The 21,200-nt window shown below is 28.1% G+C and overlaps 2 protein-coding genes across 4 annotated transcripts; one reads left to right on the forward strand and one right to left on the reverse strand.

Moving 5' to 3' along the window:
* Positions 1-1,647: 1,647 nt before the first annotated feature.
* On the reverse strand, positions 1,648-9,808 carry LOC118646208. The gene is made up of 3 exons (XM_036288595.1): positions 9,759-9,808; positions 8,805-9,221; positions 1,648-2,854 (listed from the first exon to the last, which is right to left on the reverse strand). The coding sequence occupies exons 2-3, from the start codon at positions 9,067-9,069 to the stop codon at positions 1,782-1,784; spliced, it is 1,338 nt and encodes a 445-aa protein (XP_036144488.1). The 5' UTR covers positions 9,070-9,221; positions 9,759-9,808; the 3' UTR covers positions 1,648-1,781.
* Positions 9,809-15,110: 5,302 nt separating this feature from the next.
* Positions 15,111-20,861, forward strand: LOC105831358 (putative gustatory receptor 28b). 3 transcript variants are annotated; one of them, XM_012671424.3, is made up of 8 exons: positions 15,111-15,786; positions 15,867-16,180; positions 17,076-17,341; positions 17,551-17,727; positions 18,057-18,300; positions 19,816-19,884; positions 20,121-20,210; positions 20,399-20,861. In XM_012671424.3, the coding sequence occupies exons 2-8, from the start codon at positions 15,896-15,898 to the stop codon at positions 20,459-20,461; spliced, it is 1,194 nt and encodes a 397-aa protein (XP_012526878.1). In that variant the 5' UTR covers positions 15,111-15,786; positions 15,867-15,895; the 3' UTR covers positions 20,462-20,861. The 3 variants fall into 3 exon arrangements, with proteins under 3 accessions (XP_012526878.1, XP_036144524.1, XP_036144523.1); XM_036288631.1 differs by having other exon boundaries at positions 15,872-16,180; XM_036288630.1 differs by lacking the exon at positions 15,111-15,786 and having other exon boundaries at positions 15,802-16,180.
* The last annotated feature ends 339 nt before the right edge of the window (positions 20,862-21,200 follow it).

Raw genomic sequence — 21,200 nt, forward strand, 5'->3', positions numbered from 1 at the left:
AATATTATAATAAAAATATTACATTTACTAAAATTTAAACATTTAATTATTAAAAAAAGATTAAATTGTATAAGAAATGTTATTATTGTTTCACACATAAGTCAAAACGATTGAATGCAACGGATGAAAGAGAGAAAAAGTCGGAATGATAAGACTGTATGGATGTGCGGTCGGAGAAATCGCGTACGGACGAGAGGCAGAGATAACGAGAAAAATACGTAAAAAAGCAATTATAAAAATTTATACATAATTTTGTAATTAGTGTCCTTTATTATTCTCTTAGTGACAAAATGATGTGATCTTTTCTCTCACTCAGCTGTTCCCAATTTTATTGCTTGTTTTATTAATGCATCTTATTTCTTTCATATTTTATAATTAATCAGTTTTATAATTAATATATTAGATTCATTATTAAACAATTTATACTCGACGTTTTTTTGTGCAATTTATGCGTTTGTTTGTATTGTGACGGTAGTTATAGAGGTAAGGCTAGAAGTAAGATTGTACAGATAAAAAAGTTTCTCAATATGTCTTCTTATCTTACTTCTGACCCGTGTTATTTTTTATAATGGTTTTTTAGTGATAAATCAGTATTATTCTACAAAATTAGACGGTCTCTTTCTTATTGTTAGTACCTGTTTGACCACATCAGGCTTGTAAAAAAAATGCTAATGCAATTTTATATTTATTTAAATACTTTATATTTTATATGAATTACATATGTATTTTTATATGTGCGTGTATTCTGACAGTTGCCGCGTGATATCATGTCCCCGCGCTTACAAATATCTCCTTTGCAATCCGCTCCCCATTTGGAGCTCCATAGTTAGAACTTCCCCTTATTTCTATTGTTTTAGGAGCAGTTTAAAAAGCAATATTAAAAGTAATTTAAGGAGCAGTTTTACGAGGAATTTTGGAAGTAAGTATACGAATATTTTTAGGAGTAGGTTTATGAGAAGTTGTAGGAGGAATTTTATGAACAGTTTCAGAAGTAGTTACATGACCAGTTTTACGAATAGTTCCAGTAGCAGTTTTAAGAGCAATTTCAGGAGGAGTTTTAGAAAGAGTTTTAGATGTAGTTGGAGAAGCAGTTTTACGAGTAGTTTTAGGAATAGTTCCAGTAGCAGTTTTAAGAGTAATTTTAGGGGGAGTTATAGAAGTAGATTTAGATGTAAATGGAGAAGCAGTTTTACGAATAGTTTTATGAATAGTTCCAGCAGCAGTTTTAAGAGCAATTTTAGGAGGAGTTTTAGAAGCAGGTTTTGATGATGTAGTTGGAGAGGCAGTTTTAGGAGCAGTTTTACGAATTTTAGGAATAGCTCCAGTAGCACGTTTAGGAGGAGCTTGAGAAGCAGGTTTAGATGTAGTTGCAGAGGCCGTTTCAGGAGCAGCTTGAGCTCCTTCTTGTTCTTTTTCCAATATTGGGTAAATAGTTATTACAAAAGGCTTTGCACTCTTGTTCTCTTTTTCATCTTTATGACGTCCTAAAATTACGACGACAAGATTGATTTCTAATTCATCTTTTAGTCTTCTTCCATTATGCCATATGCTTCCTTTAGGAAATCGGTTATCATCAGATTCATGTAAATCTGAAGCTGGTACGTTGATTTCTACACTGAATTTTTTGTTAAGAAGAACTAGTCCTGCTTGACCCTCTGGTAATAGCAATGCTCTATGAAGAACATAGTCTTGTTCTTCTTCTGTCCGAAAAGCACTTTTTTCTTGACATCTATTTTTCCTAGTATAAGCTTCGACACCATCGACACCATAATTTCTTCTTCTTACAACATGCCTGCTTCTAGCATGGCTCTTCTAAAATCTTCATCTTTCGGGTTCTCAGGATCATCTGCGCATACGTAGCCCTCTGAATTATCCAGAATCTGTCTAGCGTCTTCTATCGTGTTGGATGGTGTGTATCTTTTTGAGTATCCATCTTTTGTGAGAATTTCATTAAGTTCTTCAAATATAGATGAAAGGACAAATTTTTGTTTAGTTAGTTCTTGTATATAATCACGGTATTCAAGTAATATCGTTTGACATCTTTTTCTTCTGGTTTTATAGAATGGGGCAATGAAAACTATATGAGGCTTTGCATTTTTTTCTTCTTGTTTATTTATATGATGTCTTAATTTTAACATAACACCTTCGATTTCTTCTGGCTCATGTCGCTTTTTTCCCACATACCAAAAGCTAGCTTTAGGAAATGGGACATTTTGTTCTTTTAATTCTGAAATAAGTATTTTTGCGCTTGATGTAGTGGAATTGTCAAGTTTATGTAATGCTTCTTGACCCGATTTTGATAGCAATGCCCTATGAAGGGCATAATCTTGGTCTTTTTCTGTCTGAAAAGCAAATTTTTCCGTACATTTATTTATCCTAGTATAAACTTCGACACCTCCATTTCTTCCTTTTTCAACATACACCTCTCTAGAATGACCTATTAGTCCAATTAGATTTTCCTTAACATCCTTAACACCTTCGCCTTCTACGTTCTCTGAATCTTCCAGAAGCTGTCTAGCGTCTTCTTCCTGACTGTGTGCTGGGTATCTTATTGAGTACTTTTCTTTTTCTGGGCTTTTTATTGGACTTTCTTTTCTGGAACTTTTTTTCGGACTTTCAGGTTTGTGTCCGTTTACTCCGCCAATCATAAGAAATACTCCTGCATTCCCCTTCCATTGAATTTTGTCTAACCATTTGACCAAATTCTGAAAATTGTCCTTTAGTTTTAACACAGTCCACTTACGAAGTTTTAATGGATCTTGCCCGATTTGAGAACCAATCACCGAAAAAAGGCAGCTGTTTAAATCAATAGTGACGTTGTCGGGATCTTTGCTACCTCTTAGGGTCCAGTGACCTAGAAAAGAATTTAGAAAAATTTAGATAGAAATTAAAATCTATTCAAGACTTTTATGTAAAATGTCGACTTAAAAATATTTAATAAAGAGTAATTCTTTATTCCCAACTATGCTTCTTTTACCGATTACTTTGACGTGAGACGTTATTTACAAGGCTGCCGATTCATCAACACGTTTATTAGTAGAGTAAAAAAATTCCGAAATTTGTGCAGTACAAAAAGATTGTAACGTGCAGAGTAAGTACAATAATTACATATATATTTTTCGCATTTTTTGCCGCACGTCATTCTTATCCTATCCACGCGTATTCTTAAAAAAAAGTGAGGTATTCTTAAGAATTGTCGGTCGCGTAAATAATACGTATTTTGTTCAAAATCTGTTGTAAGGAATAATTAAAGTGCTAAATAGTTTGTTATTAATATTTTGCTATACTTATTTGGAAACAAAAATGTGTTGGAAACTGTCGTTTTCTTTATTCATTCGATGGTTAAGATGAGATAAGCTAATATTGATTGTTTGATATCATTGAATTAAAATAAAATGATTATTTTCATGATTTCCCAGCAAACCAACACATAACTAATACATAACCGAAGGAGCGCATAGAAAGAACAGTGTTATGTAACATTGTTATGTGGATGTGATGTAAATGTTATATAATTTTGAGGGCTAGAAAGAAACAAAATTGTAATTCTTATTTGTCGTATATATGGTTATTAAATAATATGGTTATTAACTCATAACGGTTATTAAAAACGTAATCTTGTAAAACCGTGAAAAATTTTTTGTTTATGAAATTTTTTGTCACTTTAAATAATATTCCCAGCAAACACAGTAATATAACATATACATTTCATATGCATAATATTAAGAGTATCATGAGGTAACGCGTTATGTAGCGAGTAACATACATGTACGTATAAAGCTTTCAGTATGGGTTTAATTATATTGTTATGGTTTTGTGCTTCGAAAATACATAGGAAAAAGAACAAAAGGCAAAAATCATATATGAGCGCTCACTGAGTCTACAATATCGTTTTTGCCTTTAGATCTCCACAGCCGCGGCTGGGTACCAAATCCTTAAATTTTTCATTGTATGTAATTCGAAATCTACATATCTTATATATATTTGAAACATGTATATATTACATCGCTGTATTAGCACATTTACATATCATATACATAATATTTAAAGCATTCTGTTACTTATCTTAAATAGATCAGAGATATAATTTTGTTGCTGACATTCTGTAGTACATGTAACGTACATGTATGTTACACGCTACATAACGCGTTACCTCGTGATACTTGATATTATGTATATGAGATATATATGTTACATTAGTGTAGTTGCTGGGTTCTTTCTAAATATTACTCTCATGTTAATAACCGAAAAGTGCGCAATCTTGTGTAAGGTACGCGCATAGCATCATGTATGGCTACGTGTACAAAAGTTTTGTTTGCGTCACTTAGCAAAATGTTTAAAATATTTCTGAAAAGTTCTATAAACAATACAACCTTTGTTTCCAATGGAATGGAGTAAAATTTGTCATTAAGTTTGTAAGAAGGAGTAGAATGAGTTTGTGCGAAATTAAGCGACAAAAAGGTATGCGTATACAGAAAATAAGAAAGGAGATAAAATGAGAAAGGAGTAAATGGAAAGAATAAAAAAAAGTTAAGGACAGACTGTGGAGAAGTTAAATAGACAGGTGTAGAAGTTAGGTTGATGTGGGAAGTGCAGTAGACGATTGAAAAAGCGGAGAAAGAGAAGACCTTAGACCACACAGCAAACACAGTGCCATATACATATATCTCATATATATACCCATACAGCACAAAAGCTTGCAGCAACATTGCTGCAACGTTGCAACATTGCATATTGCGATGTAATGTTTCAGAGATATTGCAAAGACATTATTTTACAATATTGCTTCAGCAATGATGCAGCAACATTTTAAAATATTATTAAAATAGTGAAAATAGATAAAATTAATATTTAATACAGTTTGAATAAATTAATATATTACAGTAACTTTTCAAAAATAATGTAAAAGTGATCGTTCTATATTATTTAAAATTTTTTATCTATAGAGATACATGCATTCTGGAGTAGTTTTAATTTGTGTGTAAAACTATTATTATGTAGATTTGTGTATAACAGAGTACAAGGTTATTCAAAATTATTTTAAATAACTGTATTTTTTAATTTAACAAATACAGAGTGATTATAGTGACATTAACCAAACGATCATCCAATTAATTCATTCGGTTTTAAATAACTATATTTTGAATTTAACAACAGAGTGATTACGTCAACTAAAAGATAAATTTTGTAAGTTTTGTCTCTCATCTTATAATGTACTTATATAAGATAAAAGACAAAACTTGCAAAGTTTATTTTTTGGTTGAAGTTTCACTAATCACTCTGTATTTGTTAAATTCAAAATAGTTATTTAAAATCAGATGAATTATTTTGAATAATCTTTTTCTAAATAATATTGCATACATATTTTACTGCAATATTGCTACAATATTACGTAACAATATTTCTAAAAGCGGACATTTTACCATTGCTGCAATCTTGCAGCAACCTTGCAGCAACATTTTACAACGTTTATGCAATCTTGCAATCTTGCGTTGAAATGTTGCCACAATGTTGCTGCAATCTTTCTGTGCTGTATGGGTAATATCAAGTATCCCATACAGCACAGAAAGATTGCAGCAACATTGTGGCAACATTGCAACGCAAGATTGCAAGATTGCATAAACGTTGTAAAATGTTGCTGCAAGGTTGCTGCAAGATTGCAGCAATGGTAAAATGTCCGCTTTTAGAAGATGTCCGCTCTGTTGTTAAATTCAAAATATAGTTATTTAAAACCGAATGAATTAATTGGATGATCGTTTGGTTAATGTCACTATAATCACTCTGTATTTGTTAAATTAAAAAATACAGTTATTTAAAATAATTTTGAATAACCTTGTACTATGTTATACACAAATCTACATAATAATAGTTTTACACACAAATTAAAACTACTCCAGAATGCATGTATCTCTATAAATAAAAAATTTTAAATAATATAGAACGATCACCTTTACTTTATTTTTGAAAAGTTACTGTAATATATTTATTCAAACTGTATTGAATATTAATTTTATCTATTTTCACTATTTTAATAATATTTTAAAATGTTGCTGCATCATTGCTGAAGTAATATTGTAAAATAATGTCTTTGCAATATCTCTGAAACATTACATCGCAATATGCAATGTTGCAACGTTGCAGCAATGTTGCTGCAAGCTTTTGTGCTGTATGGGATCATACATATACGTTACATATACTACAGAATGTCAGCAACAAAATTATATCTCTGATGCATTTAAGATATGTAACAGAATGCTTTAAATATTATATTTATGATATGTAAATGTGCTAATACAGCGATGTAATATATATGTTTCAAATATGTTGAACCCTGCATAAAATATTTTATTTAAAAATAGTGTTCCGCATTCACAAGATTTTGTTGGGAATTCTGCTTTGCACAAATCTCGGATTGGATCGTGGCAAATACGTATAAGTGCAATATTGAAAATAGAACCATAAAATCTTGTATGCCTTTGAATCTGATAATAATTAGCAGAAGAAGTGAATCTTTTTTAATGCAAAGGTTCGCATTTATTTGAATGCTTATTGCAATTGAATACGAAAAATGCAATTAAATAACTCTTAAATATTTAACTTTTGAATTCTTCACATTCAATCGCAATAAGAAGCATTCAAATATCTTTTGTATATCTTCTGAATTCTTCTAAATTCTGCTTTTTGACAAAATGTCAATATTTTTCAATATTTTTTAATCCGACGTTTTATGCAGGGAAGATGTGTAATCTTTGAGTTACATGCAATGCTGCCAGATTTGATGATTCGGTACCGAACCGCGGCTGCGGAGAGGAAAAAGATCTATAGGCAAAAACGATATTGCAGACTCATTGAGCGCTCATATATGATTCTTACTTTTGTTTTTTTTTCCTCCACACCTGTGACTCAGTGTCGAATCCTCAAATTTGTCAATACTGATTACATGTACATTTTAAATACGTAATAAGTAATGTTTATTTAATATTAATTTATGTTTATTTATTTAAGTTTAACTTATAGATTTCTGTGTGTGCGTGTGTACATTATTAAGTTAATTTTCTATCTTTAAGAAGATGCTGGAGTTGTCTGTTTTATTGATTAAACACTAATTATTTTTTTTGTACACTTGGCTTTTAATTGATTTCATAGAATTGTAAATCCTTTTCCAGAATTAAAGTATAGACAATAATAAACCCTGCTAGATAAAATTGTCTTTAAAAACCAAAAAAAAATTAGAAAATTATACTTTTGTCGTCTCGTAATTTTCACCCGCAGTACTGAGTTTTAAAGACGCTTTACGTATAAAATAACTGTTATGCAAGGTTGTCATTATAGAAAAAAATAATGTGCTTTCAAAACAGCTTCTGATATAAGAAAAAATGTCCATGAAAATTTCATGTGTGTGTGAGTGCGGATTTGGAAGAAGTCGATAAGTAGTGTAATATGAAAAAAATTCCTTTTGTTCTCAATATAAAATCTAATTCATAGATTGATATTAATATGTGTATTTTAATTCTGGAAAAAAATTTCCAAATTTAATATAAAAATGAAATATATACGAAATCTCATTAATAATGTGCATGAATGACTCTACATTATGGACCTCGATCAAGTTTGAGAGGTAGTCCAGCATCTCCTTAATTGCTTTAAATTTTAATGTTAAAATTTAATTACTTTTTTCCATATTGTTGGTTGAGTATTATTATTCAATTTTTAGTAATTTTAATGTTTCTATAATTTATTTAAAGAAAATTTGCGTAAACATCATTTAACAGTAATGTGTATATATATATATATATATATATATATATATATATATATATATATAATCTTTGTAAACATAAATTTGAAATACAGCATATCCTTGATTGTGGATATAACACGAATGTAAACCAAAAATAGCGTATTATTCTCTCAAAAAGTGGATATGGCTACGTAATTCTAGGGTGTGCAATATATGCAAATAAGGTGAAACATTGCGCACAGTGGCAGGAAGAACCAATAAAAAATTAAAATCAAAATTTACACTAAATTCTAACATAATATTGATAAAACAAAACATACACATACATAAAGAAACCTACACAAAAAAAACATATACATACACAATTTGGAGCAAGTCACCGATTGGTTTGCAATTAATTTGAACGAATGCGCATCCACGGGAATGTTTCACCTCATATCTTTACAGTCTTTACATCATGCGTAGTTCTACGTAGTGTAAGAAAAATGGATGTGATGGCGCTGCGAATTAGCACGATTTTCTTAATCATTAAATCGCTCTCATTTTTTAGTTCAGTTTGCAACATTGCTGCAACGTGGTTACTAATGTTTTGTGTTGTATGGGACTTAATTGGTGACTGATTTTGGATAATAAATTAGTATAAATTTTGTCTTTTTCCAAAATAACCAAACGTTTCTTAATAGCTTAAAAATATGTTTATGAATATTTAGGAAATTTTCTAATCACTATAATGTTTATGAATATTTAGAGATTTTCTAAATCACTATAAATAAATTAACATTTAGAAATTTTTTTAATTACTATAAATAAATAAAAAAATGAGACACGAGTAACCCAAGTTTGTACAGATAAAGTCATTTCTTACATAATCATTAATGTGAAAAAAAGACTTGTAGTAAAAGTTTGTTTTGAGATAAAAGATAAATTATTTTTTCGATTTTATTTTAATTGGATTAAAACGTAATTGTTTGAAAATAAAATCTTTTTTAATTTGTTCATAAAATTTTATAAATCAGAACAACTTTATCCATTTCTTTTTATAGTTATTTAATTAACAACTTACCAATTTGTTCAGAATTGTTTGCATGATATTCAATATCTATAGATGGTCCCAATTTTTTTCTTCCAATCATCTTATTCAAATTACCATTAGCATTCCATATATTAATGCGTCTTTTAAGTATGTTACTCAGAATAGCAATGTGTATTAAACTAGCTGGTCCATAGTTTTCCAAATCTTGTATAATGTCTTTTACATATTTAATTTTGTGCATTTTGTCCTTATTTTTATAATTACGATAGTCATTGATTAATTGAATTATATGCATCTTTCTATTGCGTTTTCTTAACTGTATTAGTTATTTTTGATTATTTAATTAATATTAGAATTTAGAGAATCATGTGTTCATTGTTGAATTGTACAAGTTTTCTTCAGTTTTAATGTTTATTTCGTCTTCATTATATATCAGCTTCTATAGATCTAGAATAGATTAATATAAAATTTATTTTATAAGAGCATTTAACTTTTTTTTTATTCTTGAAAAAATCTAAAATTTTGAAAGAAATGCAGGAATATAGATAAAATACATAAATATTAAAAAATTAAATAAATAATGTTGTTCATAAAAAAAACATTATATTGTAAAAAGAAATAGATTTTAGAAGAAAGTTATCGGAGTTAAGAAGAATTGTGTTATCAAAAAAATCAATTATTTTTATATAAATCTTTGATTAAAAAATTACAGATTAGTAGTAGAAACAACTATTTCTTATAATATTGCTAAAACTTATAAGTTTGTATCATTGGTTTTGTTGCAATGGATTTATCCATGGTGTAAGTTGTTAAAATTTATATAATAGTTTAAAATTTAAAACAATTCCGTTTTAAATGATCAATAATTTGAATAAAAAGAGAGAGAGAGAGAGGGAGAGAGAGAGAGAGACGAAGACATGCAAAATTAAAGTTACATTATAAAAATATAAAATATCAAGCTAGTATTGGTCTAAGTTAAATTACCTGATTGCTAGCTTGTACAGAATCCATTATTTTATAATTTTAATAAAGATTTGTATTGTTAGTAATATCCATTTTTTATTATAAAAATGGATTTTTACTATAAATTTTGTTTATCTAGATGACATAATCTAGAAAGATATCTACAACAAATTTTGTTGTTTTATAATTGTTTTTCTGACATTTGCTACATATATGATTTTTCGTTGCTCATTTTATAATCGATTTTTTATAAAAAATCGATACATTTAATATCAATTTTTTTTTAAGTTGAATTCCAAGTTTGTTTTTTATTGTTAGAACTTTATAATAAAATTAAAATTAATTAATAATTAAATATTAATTAAAAGTAATACTTTGATAGGCACGTAAGTGCTAGTGTACATGAATTATTTGACAAAAAATGTGTAAAGTTAGGCCTTGTTTTGACTTTCTCTGCCCTTTGCTTCAACTGAGAAAGAAGTAAATTAATTAGGGCCACTTGCACCAAATTTTGATTAACTTAATTGTTGATTAGTCTATTGGAATTTACCAATCGCATTTGTTAATTTTGATTAACGATAAATACGATTGGTCAATTCCAATAGACTAATCGTCGATTAAGTTAATCAAAATTTGGTTATTAAATTAATCAGAGTTTGGTGCAAGTGGCCCTTAATGATTTAACAAATTGTCTTATTGCGGGCTGCTAACAAAAGATGTACTTAATATAATATTTGCTATTAATGCAAGTACAACAGTCTCGATTGAATCATAATGTTGATATTGCAGTAACATGCATATATTATTGTATTAAGGAATCTTTTTAAAAAAAGGTAAAAAGGGCAGCAAATGTGTGTGTGGGTCTCTAAGAGAAAAAGCTATTATATTAGGTAAATTGACTTATTATGCTATTGTTTTATTGTCTTTTCTACAAAAAAAATGTTATGAAGTAAATGCGTCAACTATGCGCCAATTTTGATACCAAAAAAAGATAGATCAAGTACATGAACGCGTGCTTTCAAAAATAAATTTAAGATCAATACTGTTACGTCCAGCCTTATAGGATTTAACTCTATTTATTTGGTAGGAAGGATATTTCAGGGAGAACATGTAAGACAGGGAAGGACGTAACAAACATGTAGAAATTTCCGTAGTCACACAAATTAAGAGAGGTGCCTCGGGTCGAACGCACTTTTTGCGACTGAAAAATGTGGGTCAGCGTGCCGGTAAGCTCGTTAGAACCCGTTTTCGAGTCATGCGTTCGTCGGTCCATGTTTTGAGTCAACGAATTGAATCGCTTTAACTCGGGATCGGACCAAATGCTATCTTTGTTTAGGATAAGCGACGGAAGGTCGTTATTAATTAAAATAAATGATGAAATTTATGTAATAAAAAAAAGAAATAACAAAGTATTTATTCTAAATTTTCCAAGGTGTTATAAGAATAATAATGGGCGCTAAAATCAATGTTTAACATAATTTGTTAGCTATAAATTTACAAAGATTAAGTTACATGAATGGTTATTAAATAAATTTTGCAAAAGTTTACAAAGTTTTAAAATTACGCAAAAGATCATTATTAGAGTTTTCAAATACGCAAAGAGTTATAAACATAGATTTTCGGTTGAGTTTACAAAGGTTTTAAGGGGATCCGGGAGTGACAGAGTTACCGACATTTTTTTGGGAACTTGGATTTTCGAATTAGAGTAACAGAATGCAAAATCCTTTTACAGGATTAAAGTACGCACAAAAATGAAGAGGGCGATGTACGATTTGTTCTGATAAATAAAAAAAAATTGTTATTTATTAGTCACTTAAGAAGATGCTGGACTGCTTCTCAAACTTGATTGGGGTCGATAATGTAGAGTCATTCGTGCACATCATTAATAAGATTTCGTATATATTTCTTTCATAGATTTGAAAATTCTTTTCTAAAATTAAAGTACACATATTAATATCAATCTGTGAATTGGATTTTATATCGAGAAACAAATTTTTTTTTATATTACTCTACTTACCGACTTTTTCCAAATCCGCACTCATACATACATACAAGATTTTCATTAAAAGAAATTATTATACTGAAGCGTCTAGGCTCATTTCTAAAAGCACAGAATTGTACTTTCTTTTAATGCAATGTGCGAGGCACGCTTGTTTTTAACGTACAAAGTCTAAAACTTTTATATGTAGTAAATGTTTTCACAAGTCGACTACAGGAATCGATCACAAAACTGTAATTTTTTAATTTTTTTTGTTTTTCTAATGAACTTGTGTACTGCGCACTCCGTTAGTGTCTATATTTTAATTCTGTAGAAGGATTTTTAATTCTGTGTAATCAACAAAAAGATTTTTTAGAAAAACAATAATCGCGTTTAATTGGTAAAACAGACCCATCTCCAGCATCCCCTTAACGACAATATTTGCTTCATACAAAAAATCTATAGTTTATATGTATAAAATAATCACGTCGCCCCCTAAAAAAAACTCTCAGGAATAATATCGTGCAATTAGAAATAAGATTAGAATCCTAGAAAAAAAGATTCGCATTCCGCAAATTGGAAAATGAAAAAACGAAAATTTGAGTTATGTACAGGTAAAAAGTCGATAAATAGAGCAATATAAGAAACAATTTTTTTGTTTTCAATATAAAATCCAATTTATAGATTAATATTAATATGTGTACTTTAATTCTGGAAAAGGATTTCTAAATCTATATAAGAAATACATATGAAATCTCATAATGATGTGCACGAATGACTCTACATTATCGACCTCGATCAAATTTCAAAGGCACTCCTGGATCCTCTTAAGGATACGCAAGAATTATTATTAAAGGTTTTAAATACGCAAAGGATTGTAAACATAGATTTCGGTTGAGTTTACAAAAGTTTTAAAATTTAACAAAGGGTTATTAATAAAGTTTTAAAAATACACAAAGGTTATTAATTTCGAAGTGTAAAACTAATGGGCAACTCTTTGCTTGTGAGTGACATTCTGTCTTAAGTAATTCGGGGAGGAGAAATTAGGTAAATATAGACTCTTAAAAATTGAAATCCGAAACCGTGAATTATTGCTCAGACTCTCGAACACTAGGGCCGGAATCCGCGAACCGGGACGCCTGGCCGGACTCTTGAACGGTAGGCTCGGAATTCGCGTACCGGGATAGGTACTATCGCCTGTGCCGCGATTCTGTAACTTGTTAAGAGGTGTCGGTATCGTTATACAGTTGTTGCGCAGATATTTTATATGGTAAAAAAGCTGCGCAACGACAGTATAACGATACCGACACCTTTTAACGAGTTACAGAATAGGCCTACTGGCCGGACTCTCGAATAAAGGCTCCAAATCCGAACCGGAGAAAAAAAGGGGACTAGAGAGAGAAATTCAGAGGGAATTATTTATAAATAATAGGAGCGTGTCTTAAAGAATTAAAACGGAAGGGAGTAGATGAGTAACGTAAAAACAAAAGAAAATTGTGATTGTGGAATTTACTCATTACTGGTTCTCGAACAAATCTGTCGGAATCGAAGGGATTTCTTGGATGGAACGGCACTAAAGATTTATTTGCGCACTGATTCTACATGATTATTTCTTTTACTAACTAACTAACTAACTAACTAACTAACTAACTACTACCTTTTCTCGTTACCGATTACTACTAACTGGGGTGAAAAACTGCAACTCTTCTTCAAGATTTGGTTTTATATATACAGAGTTTTACAGAGAGAGGATCCAAATGTAGGTTGTTCAAATATTCTAATTGATAGGACTTTTTCAGGATTGTGTGGAAGGTCAATTCTACGTTTTCTTATTGGAAAAATAGTTTTTCCTTTTTAACCAATCAAACGTTGAGTGATCTGTCGAAAGTTTCTGTGTTTCCTCCCACATTCCTTTAATCTTATCGAAGGGATCCGATCTATCGCGTAGGTTACTTATCTTTCCTTAGGGTTTAAAAAGATAAATAATTTGTTTGTGCTAGACGTGCTACAGTATGGTTTGCAGATGGAGGAAACGGTCATTTATTTTTTACTAATGTTTGGATTCTTTATTGCTCATTTTTTGTGAGAAAACGTGAAACTTTGCTTAGAACCCGAGTTTGTTTTTGTATTTCTACCTTTAGAATTTATTTGTTGACTCAATATTCAAAAGAAGTTGAATTTATCAACCTGGTCGTCTATCCATGTTTGTCGTCACGTTTCTAACAGACTAATTCTAGACGCATAATTAGTCGGAGACCGTTGAAACGGAATTTCTTTTGTAAGTTTTATTTGTTTCTCTGACGAAGGGAAATCGTGGAGTCTGCCGGACGTAACAATTATATGAGATATTTTGTATATTATTAAAAACAAAATATGTTATATTTTATGTATTATTTTGAAATAAAGATATAACTATTAAACAATATGTTTAAAATTTTATAAACATGTATATTGATACATTTAATATATAATTATGTATTTATATTTAATTTAATTGATCACATATAAATTTTTTTACTGGATGTATAGTTATAGTGGATTACATAAATATTATGTAAAATAATGTTTTATGCCAGCTTTTTATATGCAGTTTAAGTCATTTAGTAATTAAACTGCTTTAGTCATTTTAATAGCTATTTGACCAACTTGAGAATTTTATTTTTAAAAGAAAAATTAGACAAAAGTTTGAGAAATAAATACAGTAGAAAAATTTCTTTTGTAATTTTTTGTACCAGTCCTGTAACTGCTGGTCCTGTAATGGGTTAAAACTGTGTAACACCTTATTTCAAATCAGGCACTAAACCACGAAGCTTAGTTATTACGTTTAAATATTGTAAAGTGAATATATTATAATTTTCTGTATTTTTACAAATCTTCTCTAAATCTTATTATTACAGAAACTTCTCTTTATAGTCATATTTTCAATGGTTTAGCGTGCATTTACGCGCAATTAGAATAATAAATTAAAAAAATACATATATTAAGAAAATATATTTTTGATAATATAAATAAGTATATGTATATGTGTCTACATCGTTTAATATTGTAGAGTTGATTAGTTGATTGGTCGATTAATGATGAAGATTAAAATAATTATAAAAAAAATACCAGAAACCAGTTTTTCTAACTGCAAAACGTTCCATTAATAATATTACTTTTATCATTCATTTTATCGTATAATTGCATAGCATTTCAATGTAACTTTCAATTAAGATGAAAGCTCTAATGAGTTCTAGATCATTTACGATAAAATGCAAACATATGTTTAAGGAAAAATTATGTAAATAATTTTCCTTTGTAAAACTTAACACGATATTTAAATTGATTAAACAGAAATACATCATACAATTAAGTGTATAGCAATATTTTTTATACAAACAACTATCATGTTATAAATTCCAAATAAAATATAGAACATAATCAATATGTTTGCATGTAGCTCAACTGTATAACTTTTCATTATGTTACTTTTATTCAATTATAGTATGTATAATCAACATAAAAGTTCCATGTATGTAATTCGAAAGAAATATTAAAGTTCTATCTTTATACTTTATTTAATTAAAATTCAGGTCAAAAGGCACAATTATTTTTTATCAGAAATAATATCGTACTAAAGTACCGAGAAAGAGATAATCTTAAATTACAATTATTTATAGTTAAAAACGCTTCTCGTAGTGAGGGAAGGTCAGGCAAGCTATGGCCAAACTAAGTAATCGAAGGTGTGTACAATATACACAAGTGGAGTGAAATAATACGTGTAATAAGTGAAATTGCATGTCGTACGCAGGCGGCGATGTAACGTATTGTCACGCGAGATGGCTTATCAGCTTAGTTGCTCGCCAGGTGTAGGATTCATTAAGGATAATACGCAGGATTAGTATTCAAGTCAAATTTAGTTCTTTACAAACGTTGAATGGGTGCAACACGTTCTCTTCCCGCGCCTGACGACAATTTGATTACACTCACAATTAAGATAAGTGACTGTTAGTTATCTGAGTCTTATTGTTTACGTAATTTATTATTTTAACAAAGGAACTACACATTCAACTGTACATAAAATTTGAAAACGTAAGTTATTTATTTGTTATTTATTTAAAGTATTAATTGTAGATTATTTTAAGTACCAATTTGTATTACTAATCTTATAGATTAGTCCATAGGTAGTAGATGGTTTAAGATGATGACGGATGTGAAAACTTTAAAACAGGCAGTTAGTCCTATCATATGGCTCAATTGTATATTTTGTATGGGAATATTCGAATTACCCATAAATCGCCCACGATATTTCCTAAGCATTTTCTACGCCATTTCGATATTGATTATATATTTTTTTTTACTTTACGAAGGAATTTGTATCTTTTTGGAAGCGTTCAGTTCTGATTTTATTATATTTCAATTTGTTATGGGGGTCAATATCATGGTAGCTATCTTGGCTATAATTCTGTTTTGGTGGAAATCAGAGGTACGTAACAATATAAAATGATTTAATATAAGTGTAAAGAAAGAGAGAGAGAGAGAGAGAGAGAGAGAGAGAGAGAGAGAGAGAGAGAGAGATAAAAATTGAAAATTATGGAAAAACTACAGACTAATTTTGGAAATATTAAGATTTAGTTAATTTTTTCATACATTTACAAAAAAGTTTATATAAAAAAATATTTTATTAAATAAATTATTTTCAATATTTTGTAATTTTTAATATATTTAACTAAATTTTATAATAAAGTACTTTTTAATTGTTTGCATTTGCGTGAGTATATATTACTTTTTCCTTTAACGTGACATTTCGTATGTTTCCGAATAACTATTATTCAATAAAGAATGACCGCAAAAATCGCCCGTTTCGTGGACATCGAATTTTGATACGATTTTGGTAAATAATTGCAGTATATCATCAAATATTCATCCCCTAAAAATTTCGAATTGAGCATACTTTTATTGCTGAGATATAAAGGATTAAAGTTGATATTATTCACGAATAAAGGTTACGCCATTTTACACGTTCAACATAATTCTGACTTAAACGTCGATTTGAGGTCACGATAAATTAATCTTCTAACAGATAAACAAATCTTATCTGAAACATTTTTTTATATGAGAAATAATCTCGAGGTTTTTTGTGTTAAACGGATAAAATGGCATACCCTTCATTGGTGCATAGTGACCAATTTAATCCCTCATATCTCAATAATAAAAGGTATGCTAATCTGAAATTTTCAGAAAATTGATGTTCCATAATGTATAATTATTTACCGCCAAAATCGACTCAAACTTCGATATCCATGAAACAGGCGATTTTAAGCCTGTTTTTGCGGTCACTCTTTACTGATTTATACTAATGAGTTTCACTGTGCTTAAAGAACATGACTAACATAATTAAGAAAACGAGCATGGTGGACAATACTTTGAAGACATTGGGTTTAAAACCGGAATACCCGAAAATTTTTCGGAATGTTCTGTATCTCATTATTGTCTGGACAGTAGGCATGATAATAGTAGGCATCACGAATATACTGTGGATGTATCATGAGACTGGATACGGATCTGCTTTTCTTTGCTCCATATGCATCTGTTTTCCGATTATGATAAATTCTATAGTAGGCGTCACCTTCGCTTCGTTTATTAGGCAAGTAATATGTTTGTCAAACAAAGAAGTGACACTTATTTCGTGAGAAGCTTGTCAAACGTGGCAAACAATTAAAATTGTTAAACTTTCTTTTAATTCGAAAATATTTAACGAGCACGTAGTAAATTTCTTTTAAATCATTTGTAATGGACAAGTAAATGTATAACATTACTCATACTCGAATACTGATTAAGATTGTAATACGGCAGATGTATTCAACAAAAATTTCAAAAGATAAACGATCTAGTTGACAATATAGTGCTGTGCGTAAATAAATCAAATACCATTAAGATTCATAATCAGCATAACAATACGTCTATTACGTTTGTCATGGCAAACTATAAAAGCCACAAAAACAAGATAATGCATCTCATTCAGACATTAAGGTAAGATTGCTAATTTTCTTGTTAAATTAGTTTCAATTAGTTTCATAACAATTAAAAATCTTGTAACAGTAATTAAGGTTTTTATATTATTTAAGTTATGTAATTATATTACTTTAAAATTAAAAAATAGTTATTTTTTATTTTACGAATTTTTTTATATTTATTAAATTATTGTCGTTATTTTTTTTAAGAATTAAATCTAATTTATATATTTTTTTTACTTGTACTTGAATTTTGTAGTTTACCTAAATTATTAAATATTTAAAAAAATTTGTATTACTCTAATAGTTTAATATAATCACTAATTATTTAATATTTTTATGTCAAAGAATTTTACATTTGGAAATTACAAAAATAGGACAACAAATTAATCATGCTTATTGTTTGCAACTTCTGCTCGAAATGGCAGTTCATTTTACGGTAGTAACAGCGACTACGTATTGCTTATACCGAGTATTTTCTGGCCATTTGATGATCGCCGGCGAAAAAGTTTTAGACATGGCATTATGGGGATGCATTTATTCAGTTAAAATTATATTAGTAAATTGTCTTTGCACGAGTGTATCAACCGAGGTATAAAAAATTGTTGTTTATTTCATCAAAGTAAAATAAATTATATTCAATACTTAGAATCGCATTATTTAGAGATTTTAAAGTTAAATCTAAAGTCACTACGTTAGTTAATGAATAAATAAGAAATTCAAGATACGCCAATTTCTCAAGCATTTATTTTTTAATACATTGCAAAAACATTAATTATAACAAAATATAACAGTATTATAAAAGTAAACAATATTATAATATCTGTTAAAATGTTATAACATCTTATAAAAAACATTTTTTAGTTTATGTTTTCAGTTTGTTTTATTTTAGAAAAATATCATGTAATTTATTATTTTAATGTCTTATTATTTTAATATTTTTTAAAAATAGTCGTTTACTGGTAACTGTTCAACGACTAATGTAGTGACCCTATCAAGTTTGTATTAAGAATAATATACCACTTACATTTATTATATATAAACTATAAGGTATTTTACATTTAAATGAGGATCACTAAATTCATTTGTGTTTTAAACTTTATTTATACATAGGGACATTGAAATCAGTCTTGTAAGAATAAAATCTTTATTTTAATAACCCATAAAAATGAAGTATGTCTGTTTCTTACAAATAGAATGTTTCTAAATAAATATAAAGAATTATTTTTAAATTTTATCATATTGGGTTTTATTATATGCTTATAGATATAATAATATTTATATCTATAATAAACTAGAAATAAATTGAAAACAACTAAGGTATTAAATATTATTGTTTTTAATCAATTTTAAAATAATTGATAAATAATAATAATCAATAATAATTATTAATCATAAAACTAAAATTATTAACTCTATTTTTAAAATATTTTTTAAGTTTTAGAAATTTTTAGCTATGGGTGTAGTCAACTTTCCAAAAGTTACAAAAATAGCATCGAAAATTGTTATTGTTTGCCTGTCTGATATGAGCTGCATATAACAAACGAATAACAATAGTCAAATAAACAAACCTTATTTATTGATTACATTGTTTTTAAAATTATTTAATATACTTATTCTAAAAAAAACGATATTTGTATTTGTTGTTTTTTACAGTTAGGAAATTTAATAATATTATATTATATATGATATATTATATATGACACATTACAATATAAAGTATAAACTAATGTTTCATAAATTTTGTGATAAACTTCTAATAAAACAACTAATATACCTATTTTATTATATGTATTTTGTCGCATTGAATAGGTGAGTTGTTTTAATTCCCCAGACAGCGCCTCTTTATCTAGTTCCATGGCACATATTTTAAACATAAGCTTTATGCATTAAAACGCGTAATAAATTTAAAAATAAATCTTATTTAGTACTAGGCTTTATTCGGCTTAGGTATCTTATAATATACTCACAGAATGTCCTTATGTTTATATATATTAATTATTTATATATTTATAAATATATATATATAGAGTAAAATACACTGTAATTTATTCTTAACTTTATGTTATGACTACATCAAATCATTTCGTTCCATTTATATTTTTAGGCATATAAAACTGGCGAAATTATACAATCTTTTGAAGGGTCTATTATTGATGATGATATGAGAGAAGAGGTAAGCCTGTTTATGTATTATTGATAACATAACAAGTAAATATTATAACAATTGAATTAGATAATCTTTTAAAACATAAGACGTTAATAATATTTACTATATATAAAACTATTTATTTAAAATTAAGATTAAACTGCAAATATATATACAAATTCAATATTTGATTATAATATGTAATTTCTAATGTATGTAATGCGCGTATGTGTTTATCTATAAGAACGCAAATGTATTTGCAGATTCGTCAATTTACACAGCAAGTAGTGCTTAATTCATTAAATTTTACTGCTTCTGGTTTTTTTACAATTGATAATTCTCTTACTGGCAAGGTATGTTGTTTAACTTACTTGTCATATGTTTAAGTTAATTTAAAAAATTACATTATTTATTTTCATTTTTAGTAATAGTGATATTTTTAGTATAACTGTACGTAATAAAATTTAGTTTAGAACTATATAATTTAATATAATTCTGCAATAATTTAAGAAAAAAAAAAAAATAAAACTGTATCTTTCAGTTCTTTGCCACGGTCACAACATACGTCGTCATTCTAATACAAATGAATGTATCAGCCAACTGATCCATATAATATAACAACATGTAAAATGAGAAGTTAAACATAATATAATTAAACATGTTATAGTGATACTTCTATTAATACTGATATTTCAAAAATTTACGAAAAAATTTTATAAGAGTTTATTTAAGTTATTTTGATAAATGTCGTGTAATTAATAAAAATAAAAGTTTTTAAAGTATATTTAAAGTAATATATATAAAATTAATTAAAAATATGTTCAACACTATACAAACTTGAGATTAGAAAAATTTCAAGTAAGTTGTTATAAAGATATAAGTATCATAGAATAATGAATAAACAATTAATATTTAATTAAAAATATACTTTTATATTTGTGACATTAATGAGTAAAATAATAAAAGTTTAAGTAATATATAGATTAATCCTTAACTGCTGATAATTCTTTTTGTTGCTTTTTCGACATTATCTCCCTTCCATATACTTTCGTAAGACATGCTGTTTACAACCCTACGTCTCCGAGACGTACGCCAGCGTTTATGCTACTGAAAAACATACTAACAAGAGATAGAATAAAAAATTAATAATTTTTTCATAAATAATTTAACAAATAAATGAACCCGGCGGATTATTTCGTTATAATTAGAAAAATTTTTTGATAATCTCCATGTTACAAAAAAATAACTTTAAAAATAATTTTACACAAATTTTGAGGTAGAAAACTCATTATAATGTTATAACGATGCAGCGTTTGAATTTTTTCTTTTTCAAGAAACTATTC

The sequence above is a fragment of the Monomorium pharaonis genome, chromosome 6 (assembly GCF_013373865.1).
Source record: "Monomorium pharaonis isolate MP-MQ-018 chromosome 6, ASM1337386v2, whole genome shotgun sequence".
NCBI classification, from domain to species: domain Eukaryota; kingdom Metazoa; phylum Arthropoda; class Insecta; order Hymenoptera; family Formicidae; genus Monomorium; species Monomorium pharaonis.